At 42.9% G+C, this 14,446-nt stretch overlaps 1 protein-coding gene across 2 annotated transcripts in view; it reads left to right on the top strand.

Moving 5' to 3' along the window:
* The first annotated feature begins 365 nt into the window (after nt 1-365).
* Nucleotides 366-14,446, top strand: part of ddx3xa (DEAD-box helicase 3 X-linked a) — a 38,869-nt gene continuing 24,788 nt past the window's right edge. For both annotated transcript variants that reach the window (XM_083639311.1, XM_083639312.1), the window contains exons 1-3: nt 366-662; nt 1,866-1,917; nt 4,746-4,793. In XM_083639311.1, coding sequence (XP_083495437.1) covers nt 618-662; nt 1,866-1,917; nt 4,746-4,793 — 145 coding nt within the window. In that variant the 5' untranslated portion in view covers nt 366-617. The remainder of the gene's footprint in view (nt 663-1,865; nt 1,918-4,745; nt 4,794-14,446) is intronic.

The following is a 14,446-nucleotide window of genomic DNA, read 5'->3' as shown; positions in this document are numbered from 1 at the left end:
GGAATTTGGACAGTGATTGGCTTTATGTGCATAGTGTGCACATACATTGCTGCGAAAGCCCCCACCACCACCACCACCACCCCCCCCCCCCCCCCCCCCCGGCTTTGCAAATCCGAGACGGTCGATGCTAGAATGGATCAGCCGAAAGGACACGAGGAGTGACGATTGGTTGGTGTTTAGGCACGAGGAATGATGATCAGTTGTGGGTCAGAGGCGGGGTTAGGTCCCTCCGGTCGATCCATTCTAGCATCAACAATCTGGGATGGAAAGAAATATCGCGATGTTTGCCTACCAGCCCACGGTTTAGTATAGCACTATTATCTCGCGCTACCTGAGCACTCAGTCGCTCATTCCACCACGGTCAAGCCTGCCAGGAGGGGGTTTCTGTTGAACAGCTCCAGAGAACTTCTTTCATTTGGGGAACCAGAAGGGATCATTTAATAAGGACAAACAAATACACTTGTTTTATTTATTCAGAAGTAAACGTAATTAACTTAATAGGTAACCGTTGATTGAATTCAAAATTTCGTAAGAAAAGGCTATTGCCTAGCTGGTCGTGCTAACAAAGAAAATTTCCTTTCTCTTGAGAAATAATCCCCCCACTATTCTCTTTAGTTATGAGTCATGTGGTCGTCGATAATCCACACGGTCTAGATCAGCAGGTAAGCACTCTACTTCACTCACTTCTTGTTTTCTTCAAAAATCGAGTCAGGTGCTCTTACGCGCAGTGAAATCTTAGCTATTTCATATGAAGCTGAATTGGCTAATGCTAAGTCGCTAGCCTGGGTAGCTAAGCTAACGCTGCGGCTGGTAAAATGGTGGGTGATGATGTCGCTGTTGAAAAGATTGTGATGGCGGAGCTCGTTACGACGTTTGCCAGAGGATTGATCTGACAAACCGGATCAGTCTGTCTCTTTAATCAGACTGATATTGTCGACACCCTCAACTATCTTTAACTTGTTAACAATTTCTTGTCAAATAATATCACTGATACCCAACACCAATCAGCAAGGTTAGCCGACATTTAAACGCCGGCCGGTATGCTAGTAACTTAGCTTAGCTCAATTAGGCCCTTTCGACATGAAACGTGGCGCAGGAAAAAAAAAATGCTGGCAGCTAACATTTGGTCACTTTTATGGATTGTATATTGAGTAAAATTGTCTTTAGATTGCCATGGTAAAAGGCCGTGTGTTTTTATAGCTTGCCCCTTAGATTTCTCTGAGCTTTTTGGTTTATGTCAGCATTTTCTAGCTTGATGCTCAGGCTGCCAAGTCTTGGATAACGCGTCAGATTCATGACAAGACGGTAGTAACGTTAATGATAAACCAACTCAACTAGTGGGATACATCAAGCCCACGAGGAAGACAATAAGGAATTTTTATGTCAGAATTAAAACCAGAATTCTAGCTTGTCCAGAATATGAGAGAGAGAAAAACGTCTAAAGTACTAACATATTAGGCCAGTGGTTCTCAAAGTAGGGACCTCCAGGGGTCCTTGAGGGGCTTCCAGGGGGTCCCCAGCAAAAAGGGGAATCAATTATTTTCACTGTAATTCCATCCTTAAGTTAGTAACACAATGAGAATGTACGACTATTTTGGACATGGTTTCATACACTTTCTGTAATGACACATCTAAATTAAAATGAACAATCTTATGACCACTCAGATGGTGGTCCGTTGTCTAATTTGTCAGTTAGGGTAGGGTCTCTAGGGTTAGGAGAACCACTGTATAAGTGTAGTTAAAAGTTGAGCATTTTAAAGTATCATAAAAAATGTTCAGTATGTTCTGGCAGTGATAGTCATTTATTTTCTCCTGTCACCCGTCATCAAATTAAACGTCTTGTTGTCCTTTTTCATGTTTTTCAGCTCGCTGCCCTAGACTTGAACTCTGCTGACGGACAAGGCGGAGGCACTGGCAGTAAGTATTGAACCATCCTTTACTTAGTACAAGAAAAAAGTGGAGTCCGCACTAGGGTTGGCACAGCATTGACCATCGTGAACTGATAATATCTGTTCGAATACATTTTTTGCAGTTTTAATAATAAAAAAGGATAAGTTCACTCACCGTGACGTGCGGGGGACACGCGGGTGAATATTAAACAAGCGCACCCAGTTCAGAGAAGCGGGGAGGGGAGGATAAGCAGAAGTCCTGGTTGTGTTGTGAAAATGTTAAGACAAAGAAAAAACTTCACGTTCTTTCCTGTTTTCACCCCAAAGTGAGTATAAGTCTTTAACTGTGAATTTAACTCGCCTATTTACATGAAGTTGCGCCATTACATAGCAGGGATGCAATCTAGTCACCTTTCGGGGACAGTCACCCTTTTCATCCCAAAATAGGACGCTTAAATTAATGATTTTTAGTAGGGATGGGCATTTTAAGCAATTTAAATACTCGAATACTCTCCTTCTATTATGAACGAGTACTCGCGCGGGGGGAGGGTCTGTGTAATTATACTATGGTAATGACGGAGCAGGGGTAATCTGCGGTGTGTGGGGCTGTTGACACATAACGTTTGCATTTTTGCATGGAGAAAGCGTTACCTGGAGCATGTGAGGAGAGGGACTGACTGACTGTGATATTAGGTGAGGTGACGACGTGCAACGTCTAAAGCCTACCTCAGACAGCATCTCCGATGGTTGGATGGATGGCATTAGCACTTCGGAGCGGACAATAGTGTTGTGAAACAAGCGAAGGCTCAATTCCAATACATGTCCATTGTCCAGTACCATCCATTTTACTTTATGATCACTGTTACACTAACGTAAATCCACGGATTACAGTCCGGTGTTCTGCCAAAGTGAAAACTGACCACTGACCAGTGTGATTAACGTTACAGCTGCAGCTAAATGGTAAATGGTCTGGTAAATGGTCTGCATTTATATAGCGCTTTTATCCAAAGCGCTTTACAATGAGTAGATAGTCTACATTCACCCATTCATACACCGATGGCGGCAGGCTGCCACGCAGGGTGCCTACACACCATTGGGAGCAAGGAGGGTTAAGTGTCTTGCCCAAGGACACAACGACAGCAGCTGGGAGGGAGCGGGGATCGAACCGCCAACCCTTGCATCATTGGCCGACCCGCTCTACCTCCTGAGCTAAAGCCGCCCATAAATAGTGATCATGAAACGATTGTCTCCCAAAAAGCGATTCTTTCTCCACATTTCTTGTGACTGTTATGGGAAACGACTGTAAACTACTGCAAAGTTTTGATGAAGAAGCGTGCATCTGTCTCCTTCGGGAGCATATCTTCAGCCACCATTTTCAGGATGAGCTGGAAAACTTCCGGTTAAAACTTTCAAAATAATGTTACTTAAACAAAAGTAAATAGCTTATTTATGCACGTTGGAGGAGAAAAGGGTATTTCAACGAACAAAGCAGCAAACCTTGTATCAAAATACTCGTGATGTTATATGGCGTGAAACTATGGCTGTAACGCATTACTCAAAATAAATAAGGTTATAACTTACGTTACAATAAGCCTTTTATTTTGAAAGCAACAAAGCGGATGACGTACTTGTACATTCTGGCTGTCTTGACGCCCGTGCAGTTCATACTGCCAGATCCACATAACGATACATGCATGCATAGATTTAGACCATTTTTAAAGGGGTGGGGAGTAGGGCGAGTACCCGAACAGCGGAAACGTTACTCGAGTACTGACGTTATGAACGAGTACTGGAGTACCAGAGTACTCCCGCCCATCCCTAATTTTTAGTGGTCTGCCCTGGTAGATCTGTCACGTTTTTCACTCTGAGTTTGCATCTCTGACATAGGCTGCTGTTTCTATCTCCCCTTAACTCTCTCTATCTGTGTTAGGTTCAAAACTGAGCCCATGCGAATCTAACGTTATATCCGCCAGTAATTCTGTCCGTTTTCTGCCAGCTAGTTAAATTCAACACACACATTTGTCAGGACATGTAACATTACCGTTATTTGCTTTGCGTCGTTCAATATTGCTGGTAGTGACAGCCACTGCTTCTGTCGCCTGACTCTAGTAGCCTATCTAAGCCCGCTGGTCTCATGTAGAGCTCAGCTGTCCTGTTGTAAATGTGAACGTGCATTGCAGCAGTATTACGGCACTGCAGCGACTTCATAAATCATTAATCAATCACCCCCGTCAACAATGATGCCATCGTCCATCGTGATGTTTCACTGTGGAACCATCACGATGGCTATTTGGTTGACATTGCACAACCCTATTAAGCTGATTTATTCAACCCGGCAGTGGAAGCTACAGTGTGCAGACTCTATTTTCTTGTACTGCTGTTTTATTGGGTCCAGCATCTGCTTTGAAGACCGCTTGTTGGGACGTGCACGTCTCATTCACTGTTTTGTACCATCCTTTACTTAGAACTGAAAATGCAGGCACACAATATCCAAGGTTTGGGTCCAGACAGTCACTTTAATCGTTTCTTCCACATTTCTCTTCCTCTCTCACCTGAATTTTCCTGTCTCTCAACTGCCATCGATCTAATAGAAAGGCACAAACTGCCCCAAAACATCTTCAGAAAAGAATTGGAAGCCCAAGCATATAATTTGTTCCTGGTTAAATTTGACATCTTTACTTTAACAGGCTTCAGAGCTGTGTAATATCTCAAACTGCCTAGCACCCACTGTAACACATTCTCTTCAGCGGAGAGCTCTGCACAAACTGCTTCTTTGTTCAGTAAATACGATCTAATTGACTGAATGTGGGTCAAATCTGTATGATCTATAACAAGCTTTTTTCCCCCTCTACCCAGGGCGGTACATTCCACCTCACTTGAGGAACAAAGAGGCTTCAAAAAATGGTGAGTTTCTCATTCTCGGCCTGTGAGCCACAGTCAGACTCGACACTGGTTTCTCATTCTCGGCCTGTGAGCCACAGTCAGACTCAACACTGGTTTCTCATTCTTGGCCTGTGAGCCACAGTCAGACTCAACACTGGTTTCTCATTCTCGGCCTGTGAGCCACAGTCACTCAACACTGGTTTCACTTGTAGTCTTCTATTTTTTTTTATGTTGAAGCTCCATCAGAGCATGTTAAAAGAAAGCACAGTTGAGCAGATTTATGAGCCAGTTCCAAACCAAAAAATAAATTCTTCCATTTTTCATACTTTGATCGTTATCAGTAAAAACGAGATGGACACCATTTTTGCTGCTCTTTAGAGCCAAGAAAACCTAAGCCTGGTTTCACAAGTGCAGAGATTATGAAAAGAAAGTCCTCACGTGGATTTTCGGTGTCTGTGCATGATGGCTTACATTGGCACCGCTAAACTAGGACAAGTGGTACTAGCTGTAAAACAGTACATGCCCTTGTACTTTCACCTCAGTCTGATGGGAATGGAGCAAATTTCAATTTAGTCTGACCAGTTTGAAATGACTGTCTGGTGAAAGTCCCAGGTCTAGGATGGATTTCATAGTGGCAGTGATGATGGAAGGAGACAGTGGTGCTAGCTGTTGACTGTTCTGATCAAGATGGAGACAGTGGTGCTAGCTGTTGACTGTTCTGATAAAGATGTTCCTTGGGAAACGCATTACTTGACCACCAGTGTTGAGACATTTGGACTTTTGACAATGTTTTGTTGCCAGAAAGGGGTTGCTCTATGCAATTAATACACAACATTCCATACATGTTTCTCTATTTGTTTTGCCTCCTAAAGGCCTCAAATCAAGATGTATGGGAAGACAGGCATACTGATAAGTCTGATTCTTCATTTTAGCTTAATCTTGGAATCATGGTACTGACTCTCATTGTGTCATTATTACACACTTGACGTATTTTCCGTTTTTGCTGTTTTCTTATTCCACAGCAGGAAATGCTTATTCCACAGCAGGAAATGCTTATTCCGCTGGTAGACAGTTTGGTTATTCAGTGGCACCAGTAAACCTCTGTAAGTCCCTTCTGTCTGCTTTCGCTGAGGGCAACCTGCATTCCCAGATGCATGAAATAGCCATTTACACACCAGCAAAGCCAATGACAAGGGGTTGAGGGTTAGTTTATGGATATACACATCACACTTAAAGGGACAGCTCACCCTAAAATCCAAAATAGATATTTTCCCCCTCACCTGTAGTGCTATTTATCCATCTAGATTGTTTTGTGTTAGTTGCCTGAGTTTTGGAGATATTGGGCTTAGATTTCTAGCTTCTCTCCAATACAATGGAACTGGATGTATTTTTTTGGTGCTTTCTTTGAGCACCACAAGTCGAGCGCCATCCAGTTCCATTGTATTGGAGAGAAGTCAGAAATATGTACAGCCGATCTCTCCAAAACTCAGCAACTCACCAAAACGATCTAGATGGATAAATAGTTCTACAGGTGAGAGGAAAAATATGTATTTTGGATTTTAGGGTGAGCTGTCCCTTAAGGTTACTGATGGGCTCATGATTAATTGATGTGCTTATCTCTGCTGGGATGCTTGCAGTCACAATTGTGAAGATGCTAGAAGTAAAATGTGATTTAATGTAAGCCTAAGCACATATTTTCTCATTGAACCAGCATTTATAGACACCTCTGCCACTTGTATTTGTCATTTACAGTGTCAGTTTGACGCATATGGCAACCTTTACAACCTTGACTTGTAATGTCCCTCAAGTTTCTTCTAAGCAGTGCCCGCAACTATGGCAGGCAGAGCATCAGCAAACACACAGACATAACTATACTCCTGGATGGGATGACTGTAGTACCGGTAACTATTAGTGTCATGTCAACATCAACAGTCATGCTGCATCAGCCAGTAATTATGGGCAAGTGCTTTTTTATAGCCTGCTTCCCTACCTTTGCATAGGTTACCCAAGACTGGCCTCTCAAGAGCTTGCCTTTTACCATGCCTACAGTGGGGGTTGGCCAAACAGATGTGGTATACCTTGACATCTACCTGCATGCCATGCCACCTACTTGTTGGCAGAGTTGAACATAGTATACAGCTGAACACTTGAGCACACCCAACCAAGCCTAAAGCCGTGCATATAGCCTATGCTTTGTAATGGTCACTTGTAAAAAGCAACAAGAACGTGGGCCTAATGCAGTGTTTGTCAAATGCTTGCATTTGAAGTTGTTTGTGATGCATGGTGATGGTGCTTTGAAGATTCTGTACTGCACCACTAGTATGGCTGTCTTACTAATAACAGCAAGGTACAGTATCTGCAGTGGGAACGCATTCGCATACTAGGCATTATCCTTTGTGTCCATTACTCAACTACTGGTACTCTTTTCTTTTCATTCATGCAAGTTATCATAGTTACAGTTGACATCAAAGCATGGATTTTCCTTAGCAAATAAGTATAGAAATTCTGGATGGGTGGGAGCACTTGTTCATAACGTTACTATAGAGGGCAACAGCCACGGGACATGTCTTGCCCAAGAAGATGGTTCCCCATTCATTTTCTCCATAGATAGGCATTTAGAAAAATCCTTATATAACGAGTTTTAAGGCAGGAACCAAGCCAACCTGTGACTTACTGAATCGTGAGTGACCATAAAACATTTCACTTGGAGCAAAAAATAAGGGAGGAAGGGGGGATGGAATCGTGGGCCTAGGTGGGTGGGTGGTGTCTGTCTGTCCAGAGTCTCCACTAGTGCTGCAACTATCGATTATTTTAGTAATCGAGTATTCTACCGAATAATCCATCGATTAATCGAGTAATCGGATAAGAACCCTTTTTTGTGTTTTCAAAGGCTTATCGTAAATATACACCAAAAAATAAGATAAAACTCTTCAAATAAACAACTACATTAGTTTCTTTCTTAGAAAAAACAACATTTTTATTTTTAAATTGCATAGAACTGGCAGTGGCACCATTCATCTTTTCAACCTGACGTTTGAGTTCTTCCAGTGTACAGCAACCGTTAAATAATATGAATGAATGGCTTACTAGCTAGTTTACATCCTTCATTTACCTTACAGCTGCATGACACACACACTCTTTCTCTCTCACACACACTCACTCTCTCTTTCTCTCTCACACACCAACAGGCTAGTGTGATCACACACACACACAAAACGCTGTTAAATTAGCCGCTAACGTTAATAGGTTGAGCTTTGTATTTCTCACAGAAAACGGTCCAAACTTCTCAGAGAGAGCGGTCGGTATTCACTAAAGCCTTCATATCTCAGGCTCTGTAGTACATAGAAACATAAAATAAAAAGCATTTGAGAGCTTAACCCTTTGGCTTTTCGTATTATATTTGCTCTAATGTTAATTTAAAAAAAAAGATCTTTAACCCAAAAAAATAAAAAGATTCTAATGCATTTTAAGAAATGTTAATAAAGATTACGGCAAATGTAACCCTTCCAAATAAAAAGCCACAGGTTTAAGCTGTCAAATGCTTTTTATTTCATGTTGATAGCTACTATACAGGCTGAGGAAATACGTTCTGTTAAACCCTTGACAATTACTGCAGCAACGTTAGCGTTAACGCTACGATCTCTGTTTTGCAGTCGTTGTGAAGACAGTGAAAAGCCCCGTTATCTAACAACTACAACGGCAGTGAAACAACTTATCCAGCTAACGCTAGCTAATTAAATAACGTTACCTGATGTTGTAGTCGATGCCTCTCAACGTTACAGCTGAGGAGGTGCTGCTAATGTTACCTGCGGTGCGCTGCCTGCTTCATTCACCCTCAGCCTATCTAGTAATACGTTACAGTCTTCAGCATTTAGCTACTGTAAATATATCTCTTGTTTGACCATGCTTCCTCAAGTTTGAGGTGTTTCCCTGGCCAGCTTTGCAATTCACATCACAAATGTAACATGTTGCAACCAGTGTTGTCTGAGTCTATCTTGGGAAAGTGTAGCCACATTTTCGGGTGGACCCGTTTGTTGATGTTTTCAGGTAGTGACGTACTGACGTAACGCGCTCTCGCGTGTTGCCTTAAGGTTCCGTCGGAATTTCTATTTTACCCACCCTCTTCTATTACTCAGATGCGTGTCGAGGCGAATCATTTTGGCCTCGATCATTTTAATTACCGTAAATTCCGGACTATAAGCCGCGGCTTTTTTCCCGTTTTTTGGCCCCTGCGGCTTATATAACGGTGCGTCTTATCTATGGATTTTTTCAGAAAAAAAAAAAAAAAAAAAAAAAATCTCTCTTTTTTAGCACTCTTTCTAACTATAAATCCACTTCTGTTTTAATTTCCTCTCTTGCCCTCTTTTCACCACACCGCGGACACTGTGTGCACTGTAAAAATAAACAACAGTGGTGTTGTGTTATGTTGTTTTGTTGAAATGTTACGGTAATACGGTAAATGGGAGCTTCCTCAAACAGCCATCTCTTTCCCGACAATCCCCTCTGTGCGTGACCACTTACATATGGTAATTACGGTAAGCAAACGGCCACAAGCCCATCAACTCCCTCCCCCGACTACCAGGAGAAAATCACAAACTTCGGCGAATTCACACAAAGGAAGATCAAGGAATATTCCATCGAACCGGAGCAGATCATAAATATGGATGAAGTGCCTTTGACGTTCGACCTGCCACTCACTCGGACTGTTAACAAGAAGCGCCCTGGAGGATTCTTTCACCAAAAAAAAGCTTTGCTCGTTCTCGACAGCATGAGAACGAGCAGTAGATGATCATGAGGTGGTTTTTCAGACGTGTCGATATAGCAGTTTATCGCAAAAGTGTAATGGAAACACATTTTTCGCATTTGCACGTCATGTGACCCATATTATCCCTTGGAAAAGGAGCGGAAAATAAGTTTGGTAAGTAAGGTTCGATAGCCGTGTCAAAACCTCCGCAGCAAGTGGAAAACTTTGAAGCAACGCTACCTAGCAGAAAGACGAGTGTTGTGCAAAAGCGTAGCCGGGCAAATTAGATAATGTTTAATGGCAGAAATCGGTCCATGGTGACAGCAGGCTGCCTGTGTGCGCGCATTTGGCACAGCGGCGAGATGAGAGGATGAAAAGCACACACTGGTGCGGTGGTGCTGTCTGAAGTGAATACAGTGACTGTGAGTAGGCTAATACATTGCACACGTTTCAGGTGCAATTATAGAACCAAATCAGCCTTTTCCCCCCTCCATCTCTAAATCGGACCAGTTGTAGGCTATTAGGCTACCTTTTTTCCTCTGCCTGTCGCGCTGGCTGCATTCACGCAGCCAGCAACATTTTGCGACTCATTTTCTTTTGAATTGATAATCAGGCTCGTTTATATGCATTGTAACTTCATGTTGGGATTTCCATTGACCATTGGTTGGATTTGAGCATGCAGGGGACGGGATATGGGGCAGATCCCCGTGCGTAATCACTGTGGCAGCTGCTGCAACGGGGAATCACTCAAACGCAACTTCAATGGAAACGCCTACAAGTCGCAATTGTACATTGTCGAAGTTGTAGAAATATCGCAATTCTTTTGCGAAAAACTGTAATGGAAACACAGCTATAGATGAAGAGGAGTTCGTTGGTTTTGAGTGACAATGAAGGAGAGAGGAGAGTGGTTGACGAAGCCACCCTGAACCTGTTCGTTTCCGACACTGAAGATGAGGACTTTGGTGGTTTCAGTACGCAGGAAGAAGAGGAAGACGAGCATTAGTGACTTGACTTCTCTGGTTACAGGTTTGCTGCACATATAGCCTATTGTTGTGTGATTTTGTCTGGGGATTAGTGACCTGACTTTTGTTTTGTTTTGTTGAAATGTTAATAAATGGGAGCTTCCCCAAACAGCCATCGCTTTCCCGACATTCCTCTCTGTGCACGAACCCTTTCATATGGTAATTAAACATCAAAACACCCGCGGCTTATAGACCGGTGCGGCTTATAGAAGAAAAAAATAGTCAATTTTGGTCCCGCGGCTTATACACCGGTGCGTCTTATAGTCCGGAATTTACGGTACTCGAGTTATTCGAGGTACTCGAGGAATCGTGACAGCCCTAGTCTCCACCCTACTTAACATGTGTCACAACACACGATTGAAAGTTTTCCTTTGAGTCCTTATCAGGTCTATACAGCTTTTTCTATCTGCATATGGCAGATGGATAGCGTTGGGCCACGGTAGGCCTCTGACTTGTGTGGAGGGTGTTTCTGTGTGTCTGCTCGGTTATTTTAAAGTGGAGAGTTGTTAGAAGGTATTCCTCCTGGCCTTTAACGTTGACCCTACAACATTTGTTTGTTCATGCGTTTCGGCTTGATTGCACTCACATTGGATGTGCCTCGATGATCTTCTCTGTCAGTGTAAAGTGCCCTGCACTAGGGCTGCACAATTAATCGTATTTTCATCGTCATCGCAATATGAACATGCACAATAAACACATCGCAAAGACTGCCTGAAACGCAATAAATAACAAAAGTGGTTTTATTTACATGCGTCATGCATTCGCACTCAGCATCTGATCATTTTGTCTTGTGTTGTAAATCCAGTGTACACCTTTCTCTTGCAACAGTGCGCTCCACCCCTCTGCCAAAGCCCAAACACATTGTGTGTAGTTTCAGCTAGAGTCAGTGTGTATTTAATCTCTTTATTCAGTGGGCATAGGCTATGTTTGGGGTCTATGTTAGCATTATTAAAGCAGAAAGACATGGGAACTGTATAGCTAATATGCATACTTTAATATTTGTTTATTGCAACTCGTATCATCGCTATATTGAACAATGTTATCGCACATTGCAGCTTTTCCTCATATCATGCAGGCCTACCCTGCACTCACATTGGATGTGCCTCGATGATCTCCTCTATCAGTGTAAAGTGCCCTGCACTCACATTGGATGTGCCTCGATGATCTCCTCCGTCAGTGTAAAGTGCCCTGCACTCACATTGGATGTGCCTCGATGATCTCCTCTATCAGTGTAAAGTGCCCTGCACTCACATTGGATGTGCCTCGATGATCTCCTCTATCAGTGTAAAGTGCCCTGCACTCACATTGGATGTGCCTCGATGATCTCCTCTATCAGTGTAAAGTGCCCTGCACTCACATTGGATGTGTCTCGATCTCCTCCGTCAGTGTAAAGTGCCCTGCACTCACATTGGATGTGCCTCGATGATCTCCTCCGTCAGTGTAAAGTGCCCTGCACTCACATTGGACGTGCCTCGATGATCTCCTATCAGTGTAAAGTGCCCTGCACTCACATTGGATGTGCCTCGATGATCTCCTCTATCAGTGTAAAGTGCCCTGCACTCACATTGGATGTGCCTCGATGATCTCCTATCAGTGTAAAGTGCCCTGCACTCACATTGGATGTGCCTCGATGATCTCCTCTATCAGTGTAAAGTGCCCTGCACTCACATTGGATGTGCCTCGATGCTCTCCTCCGTCAGTGTAAAGTGCCCTGCACTCACATTGGATGTGCCTCGATGATCTCCTCCGTCAGTGTCAAGTAGGGGTGTCACGATACACTCAGTTCACGATACGATACGTATCACGATACTGGGTTCACGATAACGATACGATACGATACGATTTTAACAATATTTTTTTAAACTTGAATAATGACAATATATGACTGGAAAAGTAGTATTTTATTTGAAATGCACAAATACAAAACATGCTGTTGTGGGAAATTGTTATTACAATAACAACTAGAAAAAACATGAGATTGGAGATAAGGCTTATCTTGAAATAGAATGAGTTACACCATCACTTAGATTTACTTTGAACTAAAAGGTTTCTCAGCAGTATAAATTCTCATTATGCATCTTCAGTTTTTCTTCAAACTCAAACAACAAGACTTTTCTTAATCTATTTTTTATGCATCTTCAGTTTTTCCTGTCAAGTAAACAGTTTTGCCAGAAACTCAATTGAATGGTTTCTCTCCTGTATAACTTCTCATGTGTCTCTTCAGAGACTTGTTCAACTGAACTACTTTCCACACATTGAACTTCAACAAACAAAGACGTTTCTTAGTCTATTTTTTGAAAAAAAAAAAAAAAAAAAAAAAATTTTTTGCGATATGAGATTTCATCTCAACGATACATATCGTGACGTTTTACTATCGCGAAATTTCGTGGGACGATATATTGTGACACCCCTAGTGTCAAGTGCCCAAAGCTTATTCCTCACCACATTATAGCCAGTGGTCACTGTGGTCAGTACAAGTTGACTGGTATTTTGTTTGAAGTCTAGGCTGTTTTCAACCCATTTCAGGAGTGAGCACTACCTGTCATGCATAGTTTGCATTAATAGACGTCTGAATGAGCTAGATGTCTGAATGCTGCTCTGGCATGGCATAGTCCCTGCCACCTATTAGATGTCTGAATGCTGCTCTGGCATGGCATAGTCCCTGCCACCTATTTCTGGACTTGCTGCCGTTTGTCAGTATACTGTATCTTGGTGATGTGGTTTGACGTGGAGTCATCTGAGATGTTCTCTCTGACCCTGCTGCATGGTGTGCTTAGCCATGTTTGCAGAGTGCACAGGGCAGTGAAAGAGTCTATTTGTGCAGATGCCAAGCTACAGTCTGGTCTAAAACATCGAGGTTGGGGTGTGTGTGTGCGTGTGTGCGCGTGCGCCTGCCTGTTTTTTTTTTCAGCTTGAACAGGTTTTCTCTTTGTGTGTACTTGAAGTGGGCACCGCACTGAAAGCGCTTACCTGTTGTCCCACAGGTTCAAGTTAGATCCTCCTTACCACAGATCTCAAATCAGCCTCTTTGGCTGGTCCAATCCTCTTATCACCAGCATTCAAAGGCTAATCTGAGCTTAGATCTGTGTGGCTGGGCTGTCACCAGATGCTGCTGTGGCACAGCCTCTGCTACCAAGCAAGCCTTAACTTGGCAATGCTAACTGTCCGTTGTCCCCCACCAGCCTCATCCCCAGCCTGCACAGATAACAGTGGGGCCACCGATGGGAACGATGACACGGCCAGCATGCAAAGCTGGGCAGACCATTGTGGTAAATGTCCCCCTCAGGCAGAGAAGGGGCCCGGTCCTTTGGGACAGACGGTTGAGAACCCCTTGTCTGGGAACTAATGAAAATGACAATGCAGTGTAATTTTTACACCAAGTTGCTCGATTTCTCCCCATCCATTGTCCTATATAAAAATATACCTTTTGTTTTTATTAGTTTACTTTTTTATTGAACAAGCTTTGGGGGGAAAGATTGCTTTGGGATCTTAACTGGAGTGTTTGAGGACCTAACATTTTAGTTGTTACGGGGAATCAGCATTTTCTGATATTTATGCAAGGTTGCAAACAAGTTCAGGTTGATCGTAGTTGCTAGTAGCCTATTATAAAACACAAAGCGAAAGAAATGGGTCAGCACTGAAAGTGTCCCTGATCTGTTGAGGACTCTGAGTAAAGTCAAATATGTACTATTCATTATATTACATACACCCTTCCTCACATGCCTCTTATTCTTGCTTTTTTTTTTCTCTCAATGGAAGGTTTGTGTGCACATCCAACCTTTTGTCAGGCCAGGTGCTGGGTACAGAAGCACAATATAGAAAAAATAGAAATACCCGCACACTGGAGCAGCTCCAATATATTTAATTAGACAGCTACTGCAAGCTTTCGACCCACAGAGTGGTCTTCA

Source organism: Poromitra crassiceps (assembly GCF_964638095.1).
Source record: "Poromitra crassiceps genome assembly, chromosome: 6".
Classification (NCBI taxonomy): domain Eukaryota; kingdom Metazoa; phylum Chordata; class Actinopteri; order Beryciformes; family Melamphaidae; genus Poromitra; species Poromitra crassiceps.
The sequence above is the reverse complement of the archived record's forward strand: the minus strand, read 5'-3'. Positions and strand labels throughout refer to the sequence as shown.